The following is a 27,265-nucleotide window of genomic DNA, read 5'->3' as shown; positions in this document are numbered from 1 at the left end:
CAGGAAGAGGCGGGGTTCGCGCTGAGGGGCTGGAGGCCTTTATTTCCGGCTGGTCCACAGGGTGCTGGGCGGGCCCACTACAGGGCCACCTCGGGGTCCACCTCGCCGGCGCCCTGGCCTCTGGGCGCCGCCGCCTCCCTCTGCTCCCGCCGCTTCTTCCGCTGGAGCAGCCGCCGCTCCCGCTCAAACTCCTTCATGCGCATCACGTAGCTGCGGGCGGACGAAGGGGCGTCAGGCTGCACGGCCAGGACACGCCCCCGCGGACACGCCCCCGCGCAGCCTCGCGGAGGCCTCGCAGTAGCAGAGGCCCGTGTGCCTGTGGTCCGACCAAGCAGGAGCCGCTGGCTGGGCTCCCCCCCCGGCTCTGGGGGACACCCGTGAGCCCCGGGCAGGGCTGGGCTCCCACCGAGCCCTGGCCTGGCCACCGTCCAGGGGGCTCAGAACCGCCCGCCCCACCAACAGGCCCTGAGATGCCTCCTCCCCCCGGGGGCCGGGCGGGGGCTCACTCGAGGTGCTCGCAGTGGTCCCAGTCGTGCTGCTCGCGCTTGCAGCCCAGGAAATTGGGGAAGCTGTCGCGCTTGCACTTGAGCAGCCGGATGAGGTAGTGGGCGCAGTAGTCCCGCTGCTGGAGCACCAGCTGCGCGTCGTTCATCTGCTGCTGGGTGGCCACCATCTCTGCGGGGGCGGGGGGCTCAGCCGGGGCTCGCTGCTAGGCTGCCTGCCCGAGACCCCCCACCGTGCCCTGGTCCCCGGGAGACTCAGCTGCCCGTGTGCCGGGAGCCGCAGCACGGGGTGCCCCACTGACGACTTGGCGCCCGATGGCGTAGGTTACGGCATCCTCTGACAGGTGGAGCGGCTTTCTCTAATTGGCACAAGGGCAACCTCGGACCCTGAGGCTCCGACAGGGGAAGGTCCCTCTCTCCCCATCACCCGGGCATCTCAGCGTCCACACTGGCTCCTTGTCTCCCCTCCCCCGGGGTCGCTCTCCAGACAGCCCCGACCCGCAGAGCCCACGCTCAGAAACCACTTTCCCCCAGGGCTCCCCTCCGGCCGGCACAAATGTGGGGGCCAGGCTGCCGGGCCCCTGGAGCCTCAGCTGCCTCCCCTCAGGGGACTGACTGATGCCCGGGCTCCACAGCCATGTGGGTGCTCAGGCCCTGCCTCAGCAGAGAGCCTAACTAGCCCGTGGTCCTGATGCCCCCGACCCGGCAAGACCCGGCCCCGGCCAGAATCAACCTTCAGGAGGCCGCCAGGGGCCCTTAGAAGTCGTGGGCACACACCCAGGCCCCATGCTCCTTCCCTGGCCTCGCTCGGCGCCGGCCCTGGGCCCAGGCTGCTCACGGCTCCTGCCATCCCTGCGGGCTAGCTTTCCGCCCCTCTGCTTCCCAGCGCCTTGCTGCCTCAACCGGCCCCGTCCTCGTCTCCTGCCCCTGCCTCCTGCTCTCCCAGCCTCCACATTCCACCCCCGCTGCCCACACAAGGCTCCCACCAGGGCCACCCTCCCAACGCCCTCCGAGCTGCCTCGCCTCGAGCTTCCTTTCTCGAAGATCTCTTTCCTGGGGCTCCCCCTGCACCTCGCCCTCCCATCTTCACAGCTGCTGCCTGAACATGCCCTGGGCTTCCCGAGGCTCCTGCTAGGAGCCCTCTGCTCACGCTAATCCATGGCTGCCATCGCCACCCATAGGTCGCTAGGCCCCAACTTGGTCCCCCCACCCGTGTATCCACCTGCAGGCCCTGCTCGTCTCCGTGGCCACCCGCACCAGGTGCTCCAGTTAAGCAGCCGGCAGCCAGGATTTAGGGAGCACCTATTGTGTGCTAGGTGTTGGGGCTGAGGCAGGGAACACACCAGCCAAGTATCCGTGCCCCTGGAGGGAGACACTGAGCAAACAGTGTGGCACAATGTCTGGAGAAAATAAAGCAAGGGAGAGACGGGCAGTGTCGGGAGGTGCGTCTCAACGTCAGATGGAGGGGTCCCTCAGGAGGTGAGGGGGTGAGTCACAGACATGGGGAAGATTGTTCCAGGTGTCGGAATGGCAGGTGCAAAGGCCCTGGGGGGAGAGGACAGGGTCAGGGTGCTCCAGGGACTTATGCGGGAGCTGCAGGGAGGCCCAGGCTCGCGGGGAGGTCAGGATCTCCGCTTTGGACCTGCTGAGTGCAAGATGCCCGTTAACATCGCGTGGAGACGCCAAGCAAGCAGTGGGGTCCGCGTGTCTGGAGTTCAGGGTCAAGGCCGGGGCTTGGGAGCGTTGGCACACACGAGGCATGTGAAGCCAGGGGACTAGCAGGGACGCGGTGGGAGTGAGAGGAGACAGCAAGACCTGAGCCCTGAGGCACCCCCACATGTACAAGACAGGGAGGTGGGGAAGACTAAGTGGGCGAGGCAGGCGGGCAGGAGCTGTGGAGCCCTGGGAGCCAGGTGAGGAGGGCCTTCCAGAAGTGGCAGCCATCAGCTGTGACAGATGCTGCTGCGGTGGGGTTAGGTAATTGACAACGCGGGTTAGCAACAGAGTGGGGGGGGAGGCTTGATAAGAGCGCTTTCAGTGGAATGGAGGGGAGACAGCTGGAGGGAGAGGTGGGGCCAGAAAAGGATTTTAAAACGGGGGAAATAACAATGTATTTGCATGTTGATGTGAAAACCAACGCTGCAAGAGAGAAGGGTTGCGGCGGCCCTTGGGGAGGTGACAGGATGGCATGGAGGGCACACGGGGTTTCCTCTGGAGCAGGGGCCCATCGTCCGGAGTAACGAGAAGGCGGAGTCCCGGAGATGCAGGGAGGCCACGAGAGCTCCTTTGGCTGCTTCTATTTTCTTAATAAGAGGGTGCACAGTGACTAGCTGAGAGAAGGTGGGGAGGAGGTGCTGGAGTCTGAGAGAAGACGCGCGACAGTGGTCGGGGAGGGAGGCAGAGAGCGCGAAGTGCCGGGGGATGTAACAGGAAAGCCAGCAGCACGAAGGGTCAACAGGGGGAGCAATCCGGGGCCCAGAGAGTGTATGTGAGTGTCTTTCTCCTGTGATGTTCAGCTGCATAGAGACAGGAGCCAAGGAGGAGGGGAGATGGGTTTAACAGGGTTTAGGTTTAGCCCAGCGAGATCCCACACCCCACAGCGGGGGCTGTGGGTGTCTGCAAAGCTGATCGTGGGCAGGGCAGGGTGTGAGGGGCAGTGGTAAGCAGGCAGGTGGACGGACGGACTGCAGGTTCGGGGGGACTGATGGACTACCAGGAGGCGGGACACTGGAGGAGTCCACCTCCTAGCGCTCTCTCAAATCCAGAAGTCTCTGTCCCGCCCCCGCAGCCAGCGCGACCTTTTGACAAAGCAAATCTGATCGTGTCCCTCCTCTGCTTCGAGGCACTGGCTCTCCCTCTCCTTGCTCTCCGTGCGGTCAACTCCTGCTCACCCCCTCAGGTCTGGCTTCCAGCCGCCGCCTCCTGGAAGCCGGCCTGGATACCCCCAGCTGTCTGCCCGCAGGACTGCGAGCTCCCTTTAGCCAGTGCCCGCGGCATCCGCGGTGCCCAGCTTGGGACTCGGCCCGGGCTGGCGCTCGCTGTGGTTGCGATATCACTACATAAAAGCAGCAGCGCGCAGGACCGCACGAACGGCGACAGCTGTAAACAGCAGTGCCACCTGGACAGAGGGTCCGTGCACACGCGCCCCCGCGGCCCCCGACTCGGGGACGAGGCCCGGCCCCGCGCCCCGCGGTCCCCGTCGCCGCTCTCCGCGGCCCCAGGCTTTTTGCTCAGACCGCGCCCTCTGCCCGGGGCGCCTCCACTAGGCAGGGACGCGCGTTCCCCCCGGACCCTCCGGGCCCACGTCAGCGCCGAGCCCCGACCCAGCGCGCGCCTCACCGCGCTCCTTGCGCCCCGGGAAGCCGTAGTCGGGCGCGAAGGTGGGCATCCGCAGGGGGTCGGGCTCCCCGGATGCATCGCCCAGGTAGCGCCGGGCCAGGTGCGCCCCCATGGCTGCCGTCGCCGCGGGTTCCTGCGGGAGCGGGGGTCACCTCGCTCCCACCCGGAAGCACTCCCCCTCGGCCAGCCACGGCTTCCGGGTCGCGCAGGCCCCGGTGGGGATGATAGAGATGAACGGCTGTGGCGGACTTCCGGGCTCTCTGCCGCCCCCGGCGGTCGGGCGGAGACAGCACAGGCGCGGCGCGCCCCCTCGCGGGACCTGCAGGAGTGACGCCAGGTGGGGTCTTCCTGCCTCTGGAAATCCATGCGGGTGGAGGAGGGGGACGATGCGGGCCAGGGGTCTCCCCACCCTCCCTGGGCTCCCCCTGGTCTCCCAAGGCTGGAGCACAAATTAAAGTTATTTTTTCATATCATATTTCAAGAAAATATTTTTCTTCGAAAACGTTCAAATTTGTCTTAAAAATCCTCTGCACAGTATTGATGGCATATTTGGTGACTATCAAAAGTTTACATAGGGGGCCGACCCTGTGGCTTAGCGGTTAAGTGCGCGCGCTCCACTGCTGGCGGCCTGGGTTCGGATCCCGGGCGCGCACTGACGCACCGCCTCTCCCGCCATGCTGAGGCCGCGTCCCACATACAGCAACTAGAAGGACGTGAAGCTATGACATACAACTATCTACTGGGGCTTTGGGGGGGGAAAAATAAAATAAAAGTTTACATAAAATTATTCAAAATAAATATTTTAATGAATTTAATTTAAACAGGCAAATAAAGTTATTTATAAATAAAACGATTTAAAGCTGAAATTTTTAATAAATCTTATTGAATACTTTTGTGAAAATAAAGCAAGTTGCAATTCTAAAGAATTGGTATTACATTTCACACCTGTTACATTAGGGCTAACGTATATGCAAATTTAAGAACATAATACATTGTTTAATACTGCCAAACCGTCTTGGCCTCAGTGTGCAACTGTAACAAATGTTGTGCTAATTTGTTCCTGCCTCTGGAATCCTGCGTTGGAACACAAAGAGAAGCCATTCAATGGGTGCCTGGCAGTGTTGGGCGATGATGCTCGGTTATGCAAGAACAGATTTCATCTGAGTGCGGTTGTGGGTTGAATTGTGTCTCCCCAATATATGTTGAACTGCTAACACCTGGAGCCTTTCAATGTGACCTTATTTGAAAATAGAGTGTTTGCAGATGTAATCAAGTTAAAATGAGGTCATCCTGGGTTAAGGTGGTCCTGATCCAATGACTGGTGTCCTTGTAAAAGGAGAGAAGTTTGGACACAGACACCCACATAAGGAGATCGCTGTGTGAAGATGGAGGTGGAGATTGGAGTGATGCAGGCATAAACCAAGAAATGCCTGTAGCCACCAGAAGCGGGAGGAGCAGAGCTTCCCCTAGAGCCTCTAGCGGGAGCTCAGTTCTGCCCACACGTTGATTTCAGACTTCTGGCCTCCAGAACTGTGAGAGAATAAATTCCTGTTGTGTTAAGCTACCCAGTTTGTGGTTGTTTGTTGTGACAGCCCTAGGAAAAGAGTACAACACCTGATGGGTGGGTAACCCCCACATTTGTGTCTAGATGCGTCCTCTGCCCTGACCTGCAGATGCATGGATTCATCCAACCACTGACTGGGCATCCCAAACTTCACATGCAGCTCAGGCTGCTATATCAAAGTACCATAGACTGGGGGGCTTATAAACAACAGAAATTTGCTTCTCGCAGTTCTGGAGGCTGGAAGTCCAAATCAGGGGCCAGTGGGGGGGTGGTTCTGGCGAGGCCCCTCTTCTAGGTTGCAGACGGCCGCCTTCTCGTTGTGTCCTCACATGGTGGACGGAGGGCGAGCTAGCTCCCGTGTCTCTTCTTTTAAGGGCACTGATCCCATTCCTGACGGCTCCACCCTCACGACCTCGTCACCTTCCAAAGGCCCCTCCGAATAACATCGCCCTGGGGATTAGATTTCAGTGTATGAATTTTCTGGGGGGGGGACACAAACATTTAGTCTATGACACACGCTCAAACTGATGCCGCCCTGGTATCTGTTCCCCTGCGTTGAACCAGCATATATGGGGTTAAAACCAAAATGCACTCATCCCCCTTCCCTCCTTCTCTAAGGTCTGCTCACAGGTAGATCTTGGTTGTTTTAGCCTTTGTATCCCTGAATTCCACAAGATTAATGGACGTAATAAATGGTTACACACTGAGTTCTGGCAGTTACCAGTTCTTGAGGTTTGTTCCCGGGACACTGACATCCAAAAGCTCTCAGGAAGCTGAAACTCCCCAACTCCCGGTTCCTGGCGCCGGATCCACCGTTCATCACGGAGACCGACAAACGGAGGACCCTGCAGCTTCCCTTATCTCGGCCAAACGCAGGCTGGCGGCAGGACACCGGACTGCAAAGCCACAGCTCCGCTCCCCATCTAAACCTTGTCAACTTTGTAATCGTTAATTGGCGGCAGTTTTCTTCTTCTCCCCAGGGCCCAATTGTGGGTGGCCTGGGAACATTGATCTATGGGCCCTGAAACTCCTGCTGTAGACAGAGACAACAGCTGGCCCGGCGCCAGAGGGCTGGGACCCCTGCAGTACTCCCCCAACAAATGGTTGGACAGTACATTCTTTCCCACAGATTTTCCTTTAAAAACCCCAACTCCTAATGCCTCGGGAGGACTGTGGGTCTTGGGGCATGAGCCCACCACAGCCTCATTTTGCTGGCAAAATTAAACCATTTTTCTTTTCCTCCATCCCTGGTCATTGTGTTCACTGATTCGCTACAGTGACAGGGTTCCTGGTTTTTCCACCTCAGAAATTTGGCGAGCCAGGCGGGAGGGGCTTGAGCCCCAGTGGAATACACTCTCCCTCTCCTGCCCACATCCACCGGATAGAGCAATCGGCCGCGGCAGCACGCCAGGGCTGCCCCATTCCCCCTGTGGGCCGGAGCTGGGGGGGATTCCCCGGAAGTGCTTGAGCCCCTGCCAGCAGTGAGCCGCCTCCCCAGGGGAGAACCTGATGGTCCCAGGGGCCGCCAGAGCTCTTTTCCCGCTAGGGAAACTCCTTTTCTCTCGCCGTGGGGACACGGCCACCGCTGCTCTGCATTCTCCAGGAAAAGAAACGGTTTTTTGCACTACTGGACCTTGGCCCGAGACTCTTGATTCTGCACCTTTAGGGAGGTCTCCTCCTTTTGGGTTCTGTGAGGAACATTTGTGGCGCCAGTCAGCGTGGAAGTCGCAGCTAAGTGGGCAAGGGAATGTTTGCATGGTTCGATTTGCCGTTGGTACTCAGGGATGCTGGTTCTCGTTTGGTTTGTTGGCCTTGGTTTTTGGTTCCTGTTTGGTTTGGTGGATTGCCTTGGCATTCGTCGTCTTTCTGTTGATTGTCTGTGTTACTGTGAGCCATTTCCCGGAAAGAGTTGGTTTGTTCTCACTGGGTGTAGTTTAGTTGTCTGGGTCACTTGTTATGTTTTCCTTTTGGTTAGAGATTGGCACAGCATCTGTCCACTCTGAGAGTCCCTTGGGACACATTCTAGCTGAATGGTCTATTTAATATAGTTATAGGCCAATGTCTAAAAAGGGGTGAGTTTCTTTTGTAACACACCACATGGCCACAATATTCTTTAGAGTGGGGAGAAGAAAAAATGGCCAAACAATGGATCCTTAAGTTAAAAAATTTTTTAGAGAGCTCTATGATAAACAACTGTTTTATTGGTACCTATAAAAAAGCTAAATTAAAAGGAAAATCTGTGGGAAAGAATGTACTGTCCAAAACATTTGTTGGGGGAGAATATTGTGGGGGGTCCCAGCCCTCTGGCGCCGGGCCAGCTGTTGTCTCTGTCTACAGCAGGAGTTTCGGGGCCCATAGATCAATGTTCCCAGGCCACCCACAATTGGGCCCTGGGGAGAAGAAGAAAACTGCCGCCAATTAACGATTACAAAGTTGACAAGGTTTAGATGGGGAGCGGAGCTGTGGCTTTGCAGTCCGGTGTCCTGCCGCCAGCCTGCGTTTGGCCGAGATAAGGGAAGCTGCAGGGTCCTCCGTTTGTCGGTCTCCGTGATGAACGGTGGATCCGGCGCCAGGAACCGGGAGTTGGGGAGTTTCAGCTTCCTGAGAGCTTTTGGATGTCAGTGTCCCGGTAACAAACCTCAAGAACTGGTAACTGCCAGAACTCAGTGTGTAACCATTTATTACGTCCATTAACCTTGTGGAATTCAGGGATACAAAGGCTAAAACAACCAAGATCTACCTGTGAGCAGACCTTAGAGAAGGAGGGAAGGGGGATGAGTACATTTTGGTTTTTAATCCCGTATATGCTGGGTTCAACGTGGGGCAACAGATACCAGGGTGGCACCAAACCACACTCCTGATCTCTCTGTGCTCTCCCAAACCTGCTCTCACTCTGTGTCCCCGTCTTGGGCAATGGCTGCTCCATTTTTCCCGGTATTCAGGCCCCAGAGCTTGGGGTCATATTCCACTCTTGTCCTTCCCTCATTCCAGGCGTCCAAATCATTGGCAAATTCCTTTGGCTCCACTGTTGAAATCTAGCAAGAACACAACCCCTTCCCACCTCCTCCACGGCCATCAACCGCATCCAAGGCACAGTCACCTCTCCCAGCGTGAGGGCATAGCCTTCTCCTTGTCCTCACCTTCCCTGAGCTGTCACCCTCGGGGGACACCTGTCAAAATGGAAATCAGATCGTGTTGTTTCTCTGCTGAAACCCTCTGTGGCTCCCCGTTTCATGTGGAGTAAAAGCCAGACCCAGCCTGAAAGTATCTGTCTCAGGTGGTCTGGGGTGAGGCCCCAGAATCTGCATTTCTAACATTTTCTGGGGTGATAGTGTTGTTGCTGGTCTGGGGGCCACCCTGGGGAGAATTGCTGAGCTAGATTTTCGTACACTGACCAATGGTGAGCAAGACTTCCTTTCCAGGGCTACCTGTGGCCTGTCCCCAGGCCATGGCATAGATTTGTGATTCTTGTGCCCTTTCTGACTCCAGGGGCCAGCATTCACATTGTGGTCTTTGTGAATGGCACTCCTAGCACTGTGCAGTGCACAACCTGCCCAGCTGTGCCAGGCAGCCCTGCCCTGTCCTGGGTGTCTCTCCTCGCTCTCCCTTTCTCTTTTCACCTCAGCTCCTTACCCAGAGGTCAGAGCTGGGAGGAGACCCAGGGAGGCAAAACCATGGTCCCAGCTCACTCTCCCTGTATGACCTCAGGAAGTGACTCTCCAACTAGAAGGCCATCCACAGGGGGATCCCTCCTGGGACCACTCATTTCCCTAGAGGCCGAAGGGGTCCGGGCCAGAGATGATCCTAGTGGGTGGTGGGATGTGGCTCATTCTGTCCTGAAGCCCCGGGACTCAGATGCTTCAGCCTGGCCTGTCCATACTCAGAGTGGGGGACCTGGAGGAGATAATATTAGGGCGAGGAGGGGGCCGGGCTTCGGTCACCGGTGCCCCACGCCCTTCCTGTTTTTTCTCTGCCTACCATCTTATAAGGAGACCTTCCTGTGTCTGCTCCACCCGCAGCCCTCAGCTGCTCTGGCTCACTGCCCACAGCTTCCCCACCCTCCTTCCTCCTTCCCTGGCCTGCCCCATCTGGCCTGCCCCGGGTAGAGGCTGCGCTACCATTCTGTGAGCAGAAAAACCTCAGAGGCTGCAGTTGGGGCCGGGGGTGGAGAAGGAAATTCTGGGCAGTGTCTGCACCTCACCACGGTCTGCTGGATGGGAGATCGGATGCTCTGGGTAATTCATTTCCGGGGGAGGAGGAAAAACAAAGTCAGCGAGGCCTAGAAAGCCCCTGGGGAAGGCCTCGCCTCTGCGGCAGACGGATGCCGGCACCTCTAATCTAGCCGGGAGCTGCCCAGGGTTTGCTGCTGCCGCTGACAGTGAGGGTGACAGGCGGGTGAGCCTGAAGGGGCCTGGCTTCCGGGGTGGCCTTAGTCAGGACTTGGCAGGCAGGACCGTCACTCATTCATTCAACAAATATCCACTGGACACCTACTGTGTGCCAGGCAGTGAAGCTGAGCTGCTAATTGGGGGAAATACAGGCAGCGGGCAAGATAAAGAGGTGAGACATATGTCAGATGGGAATAAGATGGTGACACCTGTTGAGGAGGGACAAAGTATGGAGTGTGTGGAGCAGGCTGGCTTGGAGCCCTAGATAGGGCTGTCTTAGAAAGTCTCACTGAGAAGGGGACGTTGGATCCACGACCTCCTGTTTCTCAGACACACCAGGAGCTTGCTGTCCTCAGGGCCTTTGCACAGCCTGGAGTGCTCTTCCTCCAGATATCCACGTGGCTTTCCCCCACCTCCTTCAGTCTATTTCAATTGTCAGGCCTTCTCCAATCACCTTCTTTTTGTTTTTTGAGATATAATTGACATATAACATTATGTTAGTTTCAAGTGTACAACATAATGATTCAATATTTGTATATATTGTGAAATGATCACCACAATAAGTCTGGTTAACATCCATTACCATAACTAGTTACAGTTTTCTTTTTCTTGTGATGAGAACTTTGAAGATCTACTCTCAAAAACAGTATGATTTCAGGGTGTGGATTGGGTATATATTTTGTAATGCATGTAAGGAAGTGTTTGTAGACACATGTAAGAAAGATGGCTCTAAAAGTGCTGACGGCTCAGTGAGACTGAAAGAGTGTTCTATCAGCCCACGAGTGTGTGGACCATCTTGGAACGCATGGAGGGGTGTATCGAAGCACACAGGGCAAAACCCCCATGTTTTAATGAGGTTCCTTCCTTGTCTATTGTCTAGCTGTGAACAGTGTTATTTTAGTGGATGGATGTGTAGACGATTCTGTAATGCACGCAGAGAAGTGTCTAGAAACGCAGGTAAAGATGTTTCTAAGAGTGTAGTTGAATAAAAAGAGAAAAAATTCCTCTCTGAGCAGCTTTTGAGTGCACCCCCCCACCTTTGTCACATCAGCGTGGACGGATCTGTGCTCTCCCTCAGCCCCGCCTTAGTGCACCCACGGAGTTTGATACGGCGTGCTTTCACTTTCATTCAATTAAAAATATTTTCAACTTTTGATCTCCTCTTTGACCCGTGGGTGTAATTTCAGTTCCAAATATTTGCGGATTTTCCAGATAATCATTCTGTGATTTCTAGTGTAATTCGGTTCTGGTCTGAGAACATGCTTCGTATGGTTTCCATTCTCTGACCTTCCTTTTTATTGCACACCCCCCCCGCCATGCTCACCTGATTCCCCTTTCCTGCTTTATTTTTCTTCTTTTTTCTGCTTATGATGATCTAAGATAACTTCTAAGATATTCGACTTACTTATTTTATTCATTCTCTCTCTCTCCCCGTTGCTACTCCCAAGGGTAGGGATTGTTTGTTGCTGTTGTTCACCAATGTACCTCTAGTACCTAGAACAGAGCCTAACACACAGTAGGTGGTCGACACACACCTGTTGAGTGGGTGAATGAACAACTGGATCTCAATCCCTATTGGACATATCAGGAGACTGTTGCTCAGAGATGTTGTTCTCCTTCCATGAGGTCACACAGCAAGAACGGGGCAGAGCCGAGGTTGAGCAGGCCCATGGCCTTATGTTATATCCAGTTGATGGCACTGATTCTACTACCAATCCCTGAGCACCTACTGTGTGCCAGGTCCTGAAGGATGGCCTTGGACGTGCAGCTGTCACTCACCCAGTGAGACCATCCAGTCTTCGTGGCACTTACTTTGCCTCAGGCCCACCCACCTCAGAAGGCCCTCCCCTTGCTGGGGAGACCTGCTCTCGGTCCTCTTGGTTGGTGTACTCCGCATCCCCTCCTGTCCCTCCCTCCTGAGCCCCCATATCCATCGGGATCCTGATGCTCCCATGTGTGCTCAGCGGGTGTTTGCTGGGCGGACGAATTCTTCCTTCCTTCTCGGACCAGCCTCCATCTCCCCATCTGCAGGATGGGAACAGCCGCACCCATGCCTCACGCTGGTGGGAGGTTCTGCGTGTCCCATCGAGCAGTGTAACTGGAGAAGGCCCAGCTCATGCATGGCCCAAAGGGGCTTCCTTGCCATTCAATCCAATTTGAATTGTTTCCTTTCTCTACCAGTGGAAAGCCCCTCAAAAGAGGAATTGGGGTCTCGCCCTTGGGAGTACATGTGATAGTTTCCTATGGTTACTGTAACAAATGACCACAAATTTAGTGGCTTAAAACAACAGAAATTAATTCTTTTACATTCTGGAGGTCAGAAGTTCAAAATTTTTCACATGGTTGAAACCTAGATGTCGGCAGGGCCACGCTCCCCCGGAGGCTTTAGTGGGAGAATCTGTTCTCTCACCTTTTCCAGCTTCTAGAGCGGAATTCCTCGGCTCACAGCTCACTCCCGCATCTTCAAAGCTGGCAGTGTAGCGTCTAGCTTCAGAGGCAGGAGGGGGAGGTTTGAGACAGAGACGGAGACAGAGGAGAAGGCCGGGTGAGGATGGAGGCGGAGACTGGAGGGACGAGGCCACAAGCCAAAGAACGCAAGGAGCCCCCAGAAGCTGGCGGAGGTGGGAAGGATCCTTCCCCAGAGCCTTCCGAGGGAGCACGGCCCTGCCCACACCTTCATTTCAGGCTTCTTTTATTTCTCCAAGATAAGTTATATATTAATGCAATAAAAAATAAAAATAAATGAAAAAAATCCACAATGAACAAAATATCTAAAGTTTAAAGACAGACTTTATTGTTTTTCTTTCGGCTTTATTGAGATATAATTGACAATCAAAGTTGTATACATTTAAGGTGTACAACCTGATGCCCTGACATACATATACATTGTGAAATATTCACCACAACCAAGCCAATGAACACACTCATCGCCTCACGTTACTATTTTCCATTTTTTCCCTTTTCTGTGGTGAGAACACTGAAGATCTACCCTCTTAGCAAATTTCAAGTACACAGTACAAATTGTTGGCTATCGTCACAGCTGTACACAAGTTCTCCAGAACTTAGTCATCTTTCAAAGCTGAAACCTTGTACCCCTTGACCAATATCTCTCCATTTTTCCCTTCCCTCAGTCCCTAGTGACCACCTCTCTGCTTCTCTGAGTTTGGTCACAGAGGGCAGGGGCAGAAGCAGATGGACCATGGTGGAGGCTATTGCTGTGATCCAGGTGAAAGATGATGACGGCTCAGACCAGGAGGCACGTGGCGCTCGGGTGCTGGACGTGTTGTGAAGGTAGAGCCAACCAGAATTACTAACAGATTGGTCCTATTTCTATTTATCTAGGGTATCCGACAAACCACCCCACACTTAGTGGCATAAAATAATCACCTCAGGGGCCGGCCCAGTGGGATAGTGGTTAAGTTTGAGTGCTGTACTTTGGTGGCCTAGGGTTTGCAGGTTCGGATCTTGGGTGCGTACCTACTCACCGCTCATCAAGCCATGCTGAGGTGGCGTCCCACATAGAAGAACTAGAAGGACCTACAATTAGGATATATAACTATGTACTGGGGCTTTGGGGAGAAAAAAGAAAAATAGGAAGATTGGCAACAGATGTTAGCTCAGAGCCAATCTTCCTCAAGAAAAGAAAGAAAGAAAGAAAGAAAGAAAAAGAAAGAAAGAAAGAAAGAAAGAAAAAAGCACTGTAATTAAAAAAAAAATCACTTCGTTATGCTCGTGGATTCTATGGGATGGGGCACGGTAGGGACAGCCTGTTTCTGCTTCAAACTGACTGGGGCCTCAGACAGAAAGACACAAAGGGCCAGAGGTGACACTACTGTCCTGGGGGTGGAATCATCCGGAGGTGTGGTCACTCGTATGTCTGGCCCCTGGGCTGGGATGTCTTGAACTCTGGCCTCAACTGGGCTTGTTGAGTGGAGGCTTGGTCTTCCTCCCAACATGGCGGCCAGGAGCACGTGTCCTGAGAGAGCCGAGCAGAAGCAGCATGGTAGCTGTCACTTCATCACATTCTATTGGCTATAAGAGAGTCACCAAGGCCCAGATTCAAGGGGAGGAGGAGTTGTCTCTACTTCTTGATGCAGTGGCAAGGTCACGTTGCATAAAACCAGGTAGGACATGAGATATTATTGCACCATCATTTGAAAATTCAATTTGCCATAACCATGGAATGAGAGAGAAGAGAGGAGTCATGGATGATTCTAAGGCTGTTGGCCCCAAAGGGTGATGGTGGTCCTTTTGAGAAACATAGGCAGGCTGCCCTCTTGGGTAGGGTTCTCCCAGTGGCTTCAGTCTGGCTGTCCACAGCCTTCACCTGGCTCACAGGAAGCTCGCACATCTTGCTGTACAAAGATGCAGCCCTTCTTGCTACGTCCATCCTTTTGCTTCATGCTGCTTTGGGTGGGACCAAAACCTCATTCCTTGGTTTCCCCATGGGGTGGGCACACCTCTCCCTCTCTCTTTAACTTTCACTGTTTAAAAACCTTGTAGTCAATGTTAAGCTCAGAGTGAAGGACCTTCCTTTGCAAGTTCAGTCTATATGACTGTGGTAGCCAGTCTTCAAGACAGCCGCCTACGTCTTGATATTCACATCCTCTTGTAGTCTCCTCCCACAAGGACTCAGATCTCATCCACGTGATGAATAAAGTGTAGCAGAGACCACGGTTTGTGACTTGTGAGGTTAGATCACAACAGGCACTGTGGCTTCTGCCTTGGCCTCTGCTGTGTTGGGAGGACACTCAATTATCCCTTTGGAGAAGCTCACGTGGCAAGGAACTGAGGCCTCCCACCAACAGCTGTGTGAGAGCTCCATCTTGGATGCAGATCCTCCAGCCCCAGTCCAGCCTTCAGATGACTGTGGCCCCAGGCACCATCTTGACTGCAACCATATGAGAGAATCCAAGCCAGAACCACCCAGCTAAGCTGCTCTCGAATTCCTGAACCACAGGAACTGTGAGATAATAAGTGCTTCTTATTGTTTTGAATCATTAAATTTTGGGATAATTTGGATGCAGCTATAGATAACTGAACCAATGTCCTAGCACTTCACTGTGGAATGTGGGAGTACTTAGCATCTATCACTTTAACATCTTGTTACAAAGGTCACCACCTCCAGGAAGCCTTCCCCGATCACCTATCTACACTAGCCCTCATCCTATCCCATTACCTTGTTTTATTTTTTTAAAATAATACTTAGTCACAATATAAGAAATAAAATAAAAAAACAAACTATAGTGTTTATTTCTATATTTCTTTACTGGTTTGTTGTCTCTCCTGTGTCAATGGAAAGTTCCATGAAGGAAGGAGCTTGTCCATCTTTCCACCCAGGGCTTGGTGCCCTATAGGAACTCAACGCAGGGGCTGTTGTCATTCTTACTTCTACGCATGAATCCAAACTGGGGAGAAAGACAAATGTGTGTGTGTGGTCTGGGGGGTTCCCCTCAAGATGCATTTGCATGTTCTTGACTTTTAAAGAAAAAGAGAACTGAGAGAGCCCCAGACACGTGAGTAGGAGGGACAAGGAGCAGAAGCTGTCAGGTTCTGGCCACTCTTTCTCAGCTCCTGTGTAAGCTGCAGCCATGCCCACCCACTATACTAACTCTGTGTGTCGGGACCTGCCAGGTATGGCCCTGGCCAGGCGTGGGCTGGGGGCCGGGGGTGGTCAGGACCCAGGTACAGCATCCCCACCCTGGGGCTAGATACCAGGGCCTGAGGATGGAGGAGGGAACGGGCTGGGCTCTCACTTGCCTTTCCTCTGGAAGGGAACAGAGAGGAGGAGGATGAGGATGATGACGATTACGAGAACATGGCGCCATCCTACAAGGACCTTCCTCCTAAGCCAGGTAAGAACACTTTTCAGAGGCCAGGTGAAGAGACGTGTGGCCTGGAGGATCAGGTGGGGAGCAGGGCCCCAGGGGCATTAGCCGGGCATCGTAGACGCATGGTCAGCCTCTCGTGTACCCAGCCCATGCCAGGCACCGTGATGGCGGGAGCATCCCTGTCTCTGCCCTGTCCTTGAGGATCTCTTAGTCTGATGGGGGAGGCAGTTCTGGGCACAGCCTCAGGCGAGCAGGTCTGAGGGGGAGCGACCAAGGGATTGAAAATCCTGGGGGAAATTGAGGGCTGTGCCCGCAATGGTGGGGGGATTGGGAGTCAGAGGATGGGACATTGGAGTGAGACTTGAAGGATGAGTAGGAGTTTATTGGGAAGAGAAGCCCAGAGAAGAAGAGGTGGATGCCAAGGCCCTGAGACATGAAAGCTGGTGTTTCAGAAACTGCAGGTGGACCGTTGGCTCCCCAACCTCCTTGCATTCACATCCAGGGCCCAGATTTGCCTTTAGACTTGGGTGGCCCAGGCCTGGCCCGGGACTCAGCAAGAGTCTGATAAGTGGGTATAAAAGTGGAGGTTTTGGGTTTCCCTGAGTCAACTGCCACCAGGGCCCCTGAGGGCTAGCCGTGCTGCCCTGGTGACCTTGGACGGGGGCCATTCCATGTGGGATGGGGCTCCACATCCCCCTCCTCTGAGTCCAGACTGGGGCCAACCTGGGAGGTCCCAGGGCACTGTGGGGCTCAGCATGAGAAGGGAGATGAACTAGGCTCTGCTGTTTGACTGCCTGTCTCCAGCTCCAACCAGGTCCCAACATGATCCTCAAATCCAGCTCCAAGACTGATCCCATCCCCATCCTCAAGGCCACCCTTTCCACAAACTTAGCCCCCTCCTCATTTCCAAATCTAACACCATCACTATGCCCCAACACAACTACAACCCAACCTCAACTTCTTCCCTTTTTCCAAACCCAAGTCCAACCCAGCCTCAACCTCTTCCCCATCCCCAAACACAGCTACAACCCCATTCTTCATCCCAACCACATCCTGCCTCACAAGCCTTCTCCCATGTCCATCACCATCCCCAACCCATCTTCAACCCCATCCTCACGCCAACCCAACCCTCATCCTGGCCCTAATCTTGACTCCATCCACATCCCCAAATTCAACTGCGTCTTTAACGTAGGGTAACCAACTGTCCCAGTTTTCCCAGGGGTGAGAGTTTTCCTGGGATGTGGGACTTTCAGTTTTAAAACTGGGAAATTCCCGGGTGATCTAGGATGGCTGGTCCCTCTATCTTAACCCTGTCCCCATCCCTAACCCCAATTCCATTCTCATGCCCCGCCCCAGCCCTAACCTCAGTCCTGTTTCTATCACTGCTGTCCACCTTGTTCCCATCCTCAGAGCAGCTCTAACTCTGAGCTTCTCTTCCCCAGCTTCGATGGCTCCACCGAGACCTCCAAGGGCAGGTGAGCTGGGGCCGGGGTACAGCAGGCCCAGTGCCAGCTTTGCCCTGCTCTGGGCCTGAGCAGCCAACCCTTCTTCCCTCTTCAGGAAAGAAAACAGAGAATCCCCCACGTCCCTGCAAACCCCCAAAGGTCACAGGTGAGACTCTAGGGCTGGTACCTTCCTGTTCACGTGTCTGGAGCCCTCCTCTGTGTGACCATTGTCTTTCTGACCTCTTCCAGGCCTGGACCTCACCCCTGTCACCTTCACGTCCCCTCAACTGGGTGAGCAGTGGGAGGACCCTTTAAGAATCCTGAGAAGGGACACTTGGAAGTCCTGCCTCCAGTTCCCCAGTTCTAACCAGAGAACAAACCAGAGGGGATGGGGGCCGTTGATCTTGGAAGACAGAGTCTTTCAGCAACTTCTGAGTAAACCTCTCTCTCGCTTTCTCCTAGGCAGTGATCTGGAGCATCCTCCATTCCAGCCATCCCTAGCCAGTAAGTCTTCCAGGTGTGCCCTGTCTACCCTCACATGGTCGCCAGTGTAGTTGAATCAGACCTATAGCTCTGGGGTGAGACCCTGGCCAGAGGAACTTCTCCTTTTAGAAGCTACTCCTCCCTTAGTCTAAACCAGACCCCAGGGACCCAGAGTGTCTGCCTGGTCCCCTTCAGGCCCCACCTCCTGCTTGCATAAGGTACAGGAAATGTTCTCTGCCCCGGATGTGAGGGTCCACAGGCTTCCTTGAACTGGGAGAAGCTTAGGAAGGGGCTGCTGGAGAGTAGAAGATAATACATCATGGATGTTAAGAGCAGAGCTCAGTCCAAGTCATGCGTGACGTTTCCGAGCCCTCAGTTTACTCGTTTGCAAAATGGGAATAATATTCACATCTACGTCATAAGGGTGAGGATCCAATAAGATAAGAAGGATGTAACAGGATATGTGCTTGGCACACAGTAAGAGCTCCATAAATGCTCTGGGCTTCTTCAGGGTTCTCTTTCCCCAACACCCTCCTGCTAACCCATCTGGTGATCTAGTCATGACCACTGACCTCTGCTCTTTGAGAAAGGCTCAAGGGTCACTTCCTCACACTGAAGCACCTGTGTCAGTCTCTCTGTCCCCAGCCCCAGCCGCAGCAACTCCCGTGCCTTGGCTCAGTCAGAAGTCCGGGGGTCCCGGGTGCCACCAGGAGGAGAGACTGATGGTGTACCTGTGTCTGCTGGTGGTGGTGTCGCTGCTCCTGGGCTGCACTGGGTTGGCTGTGACCTTGATTAAGTGTGAGTGGGCTGAGGATGGGGCGTGCAGGGAGACTGGGAACGAGGCACAGGGGGACCCGTGCTGAAACTGGACTCCTCCTTATAGACCAGGAGGTGGTGGAAGAACTGAGGATGTTAACCTTTCAGCAGATGGCCTGGCGAGCAAATGGTGAGCACGTTCAATCGTCCCTTCATACCACACATATCGGGCACCAACATGACCCTCAAACCCAGCTCCAAGAGCAGCCCCAACCCCGTCTTTGCAGGCACTGTGCTAGGTACCGGGCGTGGGTAGGACAGTGAACACATCAGACACAGTCCCTGTCTCTGTGGAATGTGTGTGTGTGTGTGTGTGTGTGTGTGTGTGTCTGTCCGGACCTCCACTGTCCAATATGGCGGCCATGAGTCACTGTGGCTACCGAGCCCTTGAAATGTGGTCATTCTGCGCCGGTATATGCTGTAAGTGCAAAATACACACCAATTTCAAAGACTTGCTACAAAAAATGTAAAATATCTCAGTAATAATCCTTAATATCAATTACAACATTGAAATGATACTATTTTGGACATATTGGGATAAATAAAAATAGCATTCAATTTTTACCTGTTTCTTTTGACTTTTAAAAAATGTGGCAACTAAAAATTTTAGAATTACCTATGTGGCTCACATTTTATTTCTGTTGGACAGCACAGGCATAGACAGCCATTTACCAAATTATCACCCAAATGAATATAAAACTCCAAATTTAGAGGAATAGTCCAAAGTAAGAGGAAGGTGATTCTATGAAAAAGTCTATCAAAGGATCTTGACCTTATCTTTGGGAGGGTCATACAAGGCTTCCCCAGGGAAATGGTGCTGCATCTGAGTGAAGGAAGAGAAGGAATTAGCCAGGTGATGGGTGGAGGGTCTCAGGCATGTGCAAAGGCCCTGTGGGTGGAGGCAACATTGTAGGCACAAAGGAGGAGGACGGTGCAGTTTGACAAATGAGAGATGGTGGTGGCTTGGAGGAGGGTTGTGGCCATGGGGATGTGGAGAAGTAGGTGGAGTAGAAAGGTTTAGGAGGTAAAATTGGCCAGACCCCTGGGGATGGATTGAGAATGGTGGTGAGCGAGAGGGAAGGGTGTCAAGGATAACATATATATGTTATCTATCTATCCATCTTATGTGTCTATCTTGTCCAACTGAAGGGCCATCTGCTGATGACCCCAGGGAGTGCTGGAAGAGGGCGTGTTTGTGAGAGTAGTGGGAATACGCACACTAGTTGTAGAAGAGTCTTCTGGGCTGCCATAGCCTTCACCATGATTGCTGAGGTCTGAAAACTGCTCCATTCCACATTCCCTCACCTCACACCCCAAATCAAGCCACTCTGCTGCTCAAACCCCATCAATGGCTTCTCACTGTCCAGAGTCCAATGCCAAACCCTTGGCTTGACATTCAAGGACTCGGACACTGAACCTTGCCCTGCTTTGAGCTCGAGCTCCTCTGAGGTCCCGCTCCAGCTCTGCCGCACCAGCCTTCCCCAACATACTTGCCTCTATATTGCTTCCAAGGCGGTCACTGCGTGCTGTGCCTCCCCCTCCCCCTCACAGTTACGGAATCACCATCTTCCTTCAAAACCCACCTCCTCCAGGAAGTCCACCATCCCCACTCTTCCCCAAGCCCCAGGGATTAATCCGTCCCCTGAGCCACTCTAGGAACCACCCCACCCCTCCATGGGCTGAGCATGTCATTTTTGAGTTCCAGCACAGGAAGAGCTCTTGCTTCTCCTTGGTGTGTCTGTAGTCAGTTGTGGGTGGGTGGGTAGGTGGATGTTTGGGTCTCTAACCCTCCAGCCCATCCCCACTGACAGTGACTGGAATGGCAGGGCTAGCTGGCCTGAAGAAGGACATTGACCACATAAGAGCTAACACCAACCAGTCCCTGGCGGAGCTTCGGGGCTTATTAGGTGAGTGGGACTCGGGCAACTGCCCTGAGATGCGGGGCATGGCAGGGCTGGAACCCTGCACAAATCCCTGGGAGTGATTCTCAGTGCAGCCTATGGGAATGGTGGCCCCTGGAGCAGAGCAGTGCACAGCCCACACAACTGCACATGTCACACCCTGTACATGATCCTGGCTCTAGGGCCACTCTGACAGCATCCTGTCCTGTCCCCAGACTGCAGCAGGGTCACCTGTCCTGAGGGCTGGCTCCCCTTCGAGGGCAAGTGTTACTACTTCTCTCCGAGCACCAAGCCATGGGATGAAGCCCGGACGTTCTGCCAGGAGAATTACTCTCACTTGGTCATCATCAGTAGCTTCGCTGAGCAGGTGAGCTGTCCCTCCAAGCCCCTGAGGACCAGCAGGCCAGCCTGCATCTCCCAGGATTCACACACCCTTCCCTGTCCTGGATCGAGAGAAACCGGGCTTGCTTTTGAGCCACTACAACTTTAATAGTAAGCTCTTACTGAGATTGTATCACGCAGAGGTTGTGTTCATTTATCCCGTGCACGTCTCAGTTTTCTCTCTAACATGGAGACAGAATAATGATTGTCTCTTAGGTAGCACTTTCTATTCTCCAGGCTGTATTTCAAACATTTTACGTCTTTCACGTGTTAACATAATCCTCACTACAACCCTATAAATTAGTGTGTGATCAGAAGAGGTTATGTTAGACTGAAGTAACAGACAGTCCCCATAACCCAATGGTGAAAGTGTATGGGGAAAATCATACACTGATTATTAAAGCTTTTGAATGTACAAAACAAGTCACAGGGACACTCCTGTGCCTTACAGGGGTAGGGAAATAGCTTCCCCTGTGTGTATCGAGGAGAAGAATTGGAATATGTGTAAGCAACTTTAACGATTCAGTACTACTAGAGTTATCAGTAATACCATCTGGACACAGTGCAGTCATTTGCACTTTGCAGGTGAGGAAACTGAGGCACACTTCACCTAAGCAACTTGCCTGCAGTCACTCACAGCTGGTGGGTGTCAGACCTGCGAGCTAAGCCCAGGTAGCTGGTTTCAAAGTCCACGCCCTTGACATAAACCTCATAGCACTATTTGATTAGTGTCTGTGTGGTGTAGTTTTCCCATCCTTTCACTTTTAACCCATTGATGCCATTTTATTTATTTGTTTGTTTATTTATACTTGACATATAACATTAGTTTCAAGTGTACAACATAATGATTCGATAATTGTATGTATTGCTGACAATCACAGCAACAAGTGTAGTTAACATCCATCACCCTGCGTAGTTACAGTTTTTTTTCTTGTGATGAGAACTTTTAAGATTTACTCTCTGAGCAACTTTCAAATATGCAATACAGTATTATTAACTATAGTCACCGGGCATTACACTACATATCCATGACTTGTTTATTTTATAGCTGGAAGTCTGTACCTTTTGACCACCGCCACCCATTTTCCCCACCCGCCATCTCCCCCACATCTGGCAACCACCAATACTTTTCTTTTTTTTTCTTTGATTCCACATATAAGTGAGATCATATAGTATTTGTCTTAGTCTGTTTGACTTATTACACTTAGCATAATGCCCTCAAAGTCCATCCATGTCGTAACAAATGGCAAGATTTCCTTCTTTTTTATGGCTGAATAGAATTCCATTGTGTGTATATATGTATATATATGTGTGTGTGTGTGTGTGTATGTATTTCACATTTTCTCTATACATTCATCCCTCAGTGGACACTTAGGTTGCTTCCATGTCTTGGCTATTGTAAATAATGCTGCAAATGAACATGGGAGTGCAGATATCTTTTCAAGTTTCTATGTCGTTATTTTTAAGTGAATTTCTTGCAGACAGCGTATAGTTGGGTGGTGTGTGTGTTTTTTTTAAATTTAATTTGACAACCTCTCACTTTTAATTGGTGTTTTTAGACCATTTACATTTAATGTACTTATGATTTGGCTGGATTTAGGTCAACCATCTTATTAGTTTTTTCCTGTATATCCCCTCTGTTTTTTCCTATCCTTCTGTTTCATAGCATCATTTGTATGACTTGCTAATATAGCAGAGTTTTGGGATGATTAAATTACAGACTGTCAGCAGAGCAGGTATCAGTCCTAGAAATATCACTTTGTTTGCTTTACATCACTCACTGAGTTCTCCTTTGGAGCTCTCGTTATACCAGGCTGGTGGACGTTTAGTCTCAGGTGGTTGAGATCATCTGTTTTTCTTCTGAATGGGGACAGCCTATGTGGGGTCGAGGTGGAGGGAGACGTGAATGGTCCCTGAGATCTTCAGTCCAAGCTAGTATCCACTGGGACGTCCACTGGCTGGATGAGCCTGGACAATTTATTTAAGCTCTCTGTGCCTCAGTTTTCGCATCAATGAAGTGGGGATAATAATAATAATGCTTGCTTCAGTGGGTCACAATAAGGGTTAAATGAGGTAATCTATGTAAACTGTGTAGCTCACTTATTAATTCATTAATTCGACCAACATTTCCTGAGCACCTACTATGTGCTAGGCACTATTCTAATTTGATGGGCAAGGCAGCCTTTTTCTCTTTCTGGTTTCCTGACACCTCTCTGGGGCTTTACCTAGGACACAGGTCCCAGGTCTTCTCTACTTTTTAGAGTCTCCAAACCCATCTGGGAGTTTGACCATCACCTGGGGATCACTGTGCATGAATGCAGAGCCCCCCTCTGGCACCCACCATGTCCACATCTTTATAACTTCTTTCCCACTGCAACCTCTTCTCTCCACCCTTTAGAGAATCTTGGTCTTGTGATAAGATTGGGTGAGTGAAGTATGATCTACATACAGTAAAATGCACAGATCCTAAGTGTAAGTTCAGTGAGTTTGACATATGTATACAGTACACCCGTGTAACTGTGAACCCAATCAGGATGTAGAATATTTCCACACCCCAGGGAGTCCCCTCCTGCCCCTTTCCAGTCACCTCCCCACCCCCACCCCAGGCAAGTACTGATCCGGCATCCCTCACCGTAGATCAGTGTGCCTGTGGAGGAGTTGCTTTTAATCATGATATTTTCTTCATAATCTTTCATCTTTGGCTCAAAGTGTTTTTCCTTTTCTTCTAAAGGCATGGGCTTTTGAAATACAAAAGCCAGGGAGCCCCTTTTCTCTCCTTTCTTTTCCTCTTTACATTCTGCCCCACATTCGCAAGCCCTAAATGTATGTGGGACAGAGCAGAGGGTGGACCCTCACCCTGAGGGTTGTGTAGAAGAATTGATGGCTGAATGGAGTTTGTATTTGCAGAACTTTGTCACCAAGGCTCATGGCTCTCCGCGGGTGTATTGGCTGGGGCTGAATGACAGGGACCGTGAAGGGGACTGGAGGTGGCTGGATGGATCACCCGTCACTTTGAGGCAAGTATCCAGGGCTCTTGGGGTCTCTGCTCCTTGTGTTCCTTATGCAGCCCAAGCCAGCAGATTCTCTGGAATCCCCGGCTGGGCTGGACAGAGGAGGCACAAGGGTGCTTTTTTTCTAATAGGGCTTCTGATCCCTGTACCTTTAATTCTTCTTCTATTGCAACATCTCTACCTTTTAGCACAACTGCTCAAATACATCAAGTCCCCAGGCCAATGGTTGGGAAAAAAGGAAATGAGAGGTGCCTACAGGGTGTGAGGAAGAGGAAGATTGGTTTGCCAAAAGGATGAGCAGGATCTCATTTTTTTTTCACTCTACGTATATTAGCTCGTTTACTTAATCTTCTTAATAATCCCATAAGGAAAATACTATTATAATCTCCATTTCAAAGATGAGGAAACTGAGGCACAGAGAGGTTAAGTGACCTGCCCAAGCTCAGACAGCAAGCAGGTGGCCGTGCCAACCAACCTAGCTCCAAAGTCTGCACTCTTAGCCATTATGTTTACTTCCTCAAGGAGTGTATGTGTCGTATTTTAAATAAATATTAACAAATTGTCCCTCATACTGGTTATACCAATTTATTCTCTCACCAGCTTGACTATGCTTTTTTCGCACGCACGTTCATCAAACTTTTGGAATTTTGTTGGTTTAATTATAGGTGAAAAATAGAATCCCAACGTAGTATTAATTTGTGTGTTTCTTATAATGACTGAGATTGGGTATCTTTTTGTATGTTTAATAGCCATAGGTATTAACTTTTCTGTGAATAACCCGATTCATATTGTTTGTCTCTTTTTATATTGGGATTTTGGTCCTTTTTCTTATTGATTTCTAGGAGCTCTTTATATGTTAGAGATATTAGTGTTTTGTTCTAGGATCTCATTTTGTATTAAAGATTCCTGGAAGGAGGCGCAGCTCTGTAAATAGAGATGGCATGGCATGGGTAGCACTGCAGGTACCCAGTTTAGATTCCTTCATGGGGCTGGTGCAGCTATCTTCCAGCAGGGGGCATTGGCTGCTAAAAGGTCACAGTTACGGTTTCTCCAGAGAGTTGTCCTCAGCTGAATGGAAGCCGGCTCACCTAGGAGGTTACCCTACTCCCACTGGGGTCAGCTCACAGCCGACGACTGGCCAAGAGAAGCCTGGACCCATTGTCTCAAGTTGGGATGGCTCTATGGTGCTATTCACACTCCAGAGCTCCTGGTGGGGTCAGGCTGAGGCTGGACCCCACTGAAGCCACGTCCCGGTCACCTCCATCCTCTGGTCCATGCTGCTTCTCTCACTCCCTCTCTCCTGAGAGCATCCCTGAATACACCCTGTGCACCTGAACTGCTGGGCCAGGCTCTGCGTTAAGGGGAGCTGATCTAAGACGTTACAATCGCTGGAAGGTTGGGAGGATTAGGGGTGCAAAGGAAGGATTCTTTGGAAGAGGAGGCAGGAACTGACCAGATGCAGGAAACTGGTTCAGGTGTGGGGAGACTGTCAGGGAAGTGGGCTCAATTAGGACAGGCAAGGAGGGGTGAAGGGAGTGAGGCAGCATCCTCAGGTAATTCTGACAGGCTGAGGAAATGATTCAAATGAAAGAAAACGCCCTGAAACATGAAGGCCTTTCTTTTTCCCCTGACATTCTTTCTAAAAAATTTAATAGACTTAATTTTTTTAGAGCAGTTTTAGGTTTACAGGAAAATTGAGCAGAAGGGACAAAGATTTCCTGTGTATATACTCCTTCTCTCCCACACACGGTTTCGTCTGTTACAATCGGGCACTAGTGTGGCGCATTTGTTACAACTGATGAACCAATATGGACACATTGTTACTAACTAAAGTCCATAGTTCATATTAGGGTTAACTCTTTGTGTTGTACATTCTCTGGGCTTTGACAAACACAGAACAGTAGTTTCATGGCCCTGAGAATCCCCAGTGCTCCACCTCTTCATCCCTCCCCACCCACTTTCCCCATCCAGCTTCTGGGACCCGGAGGAGCCTAACAACATGCATGACGAGGACTGTGCCAGCATGAACAAAGGGGGCACCTGGAATGACCTCTCCTGCGACAAAACCACGTACTGGATCTGTGAGCGGAAGTGTTCCTGTTGAAGCCCAGGCTGAGGCTGGGTGGGGTCCGCACCTGAGTGCCCCTTCGCTCTTGAGAGGAGGACCACCTGCCCTTCATGAACGGCTCTGCCTTCCATGAACCAACATGGACGCACCCCAGTGGAACCAGCAGCCTGGATGCAGCAAGTTCCCTGGTGCAAGTCAGACCATTTCCAGGGCAAGGACGTGGAGGTTTGTTCAGTTGGATGGTGTCGTGGTCCGTTCGGGCTGCTATAACAGAACCATAGACTGGGGGACAACAGACAGGTGTTGCTCACAGTTCTGGAGGCTGGAAGTCCAAGATCAAGGTGCAGGGAGATTCCATGTCTGGTGAGGGCTCTTCCTGGTTCATAGACACATCTTCTCTCTGTATCCTCACATGGCGGAATGGGTGAGGGAGCTCTCTGGGGTTTCCTTCAAAATTCCAAAATAGCCGTATTGAAAGCTAATAAAAATTAAGTTATAAGAGGTATCCCAAAGAAAAGTCTATTACGTTCTGGCTTTACAGACATCCATATAATCTACCTTCGAAGGAGAACCCAATATGAGCCCCTCCCAGAGTTAGTGAGATTTTGAGATTTTCTGGGAAACTGTTACGTTATTCCCTTAAACAGTTAAGGGGAAACTAAAATTAAAAATTAATGGAATTGTTTAATACTGCCAGAAATACAGTTTGGATCCAACTATTCTTTTATAAATTAGTGAGTTTTGTATTGTACCTGATTCATAGCAAAAATTTAATGAAAACTATTTAAGGTCTCTGCTTGCATCTGTCTATGTACCTATGTATGTTATATATATGATGTTTTTCTACCTCTGGGTGGTATAATTTCTAAAGGAGCTCTATTTAATTGGCTTAAAGTAAGCTTATATAAATTATTTCTAAATGTAATAGAAACTAATCCAAATGTCTTTCAAGTTAACATGATATAAAATAATCTTTGGTAAATGAAAGCTTATTTAAGTTTGTTGGTTTTATTGAAATAAACATGTTTTCAGAGTTATCAGCGTTGGATATGATACACACATGTTATCTCTGTTACAAAACTTGTCAGCAAAAAATAATGACAGAATAATAACTGATTTTGTCTAATGTCTCATGAAATTTTTGTGGGAAATCTAAATATAATTACTGGAAACAAATAAACTAAACAGACATGAAAAAGATAAAAGATTTTGGCTCAAATTTTTAACAATAATTATGTTATGGTATATGTACTTAAAATAACTTCAAGACATTTTGATAACTTGAAACCTTAGAGATTTGTTAAATTAAGTTAAATGATAAAAATTTATTGAATATCTAGGTCATTTCCACATAAGATAAATTGTTAGAATTAATTACTAAACATAGATTTATCTATCTTTGGCTTCTTATTTCAGAGAAACTGGAAAAATACTTGGGTTTATTAATAAACATGTTTTGTGCCACATTGAGGAATTTTCTATGAGAAACATGTTTCTAGACAGTATTGGTGGGTCTGCCAATACATAGGATCCTA

General features: G+C 51.0%; 2 protein-coding genes across 5 annotated transcripts; one reads left to right on the top strand and one right to left on the bottom strand.

The window, feature by feature from the left end:
- Positions 1–15: 15 nt before the first annotated feature.
- On the bottom strand, positions 16–4,014 carry NDUFB7 (NADH:ubiquinone oxidoreductase subunit B7). Its single transcript, XM_004442578.3, has 3 exons — positions 3,843–4,014; positions 507–675; positions 16–210 (listed from the first exon to the last, which is right to left on the bottom strand). Exons 1-3 carry the CDS (start codon positions 3,952–3,954, stop codon positions 78–80), a joined length of 414 nt encoding a protein of 137 aa, XP_004442635.1. The 5' UTR covers positions 3,955–4,014; the 3' UTR covers positions 16–77.
- A 5,423-nt stretch (positions 4,015–9,437) lies between these two features.
- CLEC17A (C-type lectin domain containing 17A) lies at positions 9,438–26,914 on the top strand. Of its 4 annotated transcripts, XM_087425308.1 has the most exons (14): positions 9,438–9,641; positions 12,926–13,085; positions 13,760–13,918; positions 15,569–15,649; positions 17,068–17,100; positions 17,186–17,236; positions 17,320–17,361; positions 17,533–17,574; positions 18,184–18,351; positions 18,437–18,499; positions 20,181–20,276; positions 20,486–20,637; positions 23,559–23,668; positions 25,634–26,914. In XM_087425308.1, exons 2-14 carry the CDS (start codon positions 13,028–13,030, stop codon positions 25,764–25,766), a joined length of 1,188 nt encoding a protein of 395 aa, XP_087281434.1. In that variant the 5' UTR covers positions 9,438–9,641; positions 12,926–13,027; the 3' UTR covers positions 25,767–26,914. The 4 variants fall into 4 exon arrangements, with proteins under 4 accessions (XP_087281434.1, XP_087281436.1, XP_087281435.1 ...); XM_087425310.1 differs by lacking the exon at positions 13,760–13,918; XM_087425311.1 differs by lacking the exons at positions 9,438–9,641; positions 12,926–13,085 and adding an exon at positions 14,631–15,428 and having other exon boundaries at positions 13,856–13,918.
- Positions 26,915–27,265: the final 351 nt, after the last annotated feature.

The sequence above is a fragment of the Ceratotherium simum genome, chromosome 39, assembly GCF_057802395.1.
Source record: "Ceratotherium simum simum isolate JZ-2026a chromosome 39, ASM5780239v1, whole genome shotgun sequence".
Classification (NCBI taxonomy): Eukaryota; Metazoa; Chordata; class Mammalia; order Perissodactyla; family Rhinocerotidae; genus Ceratotherium; species Ceratotherium simum.
This window is presented reverse-complemented; position numbering and strand designations above follow the sequence as displayed.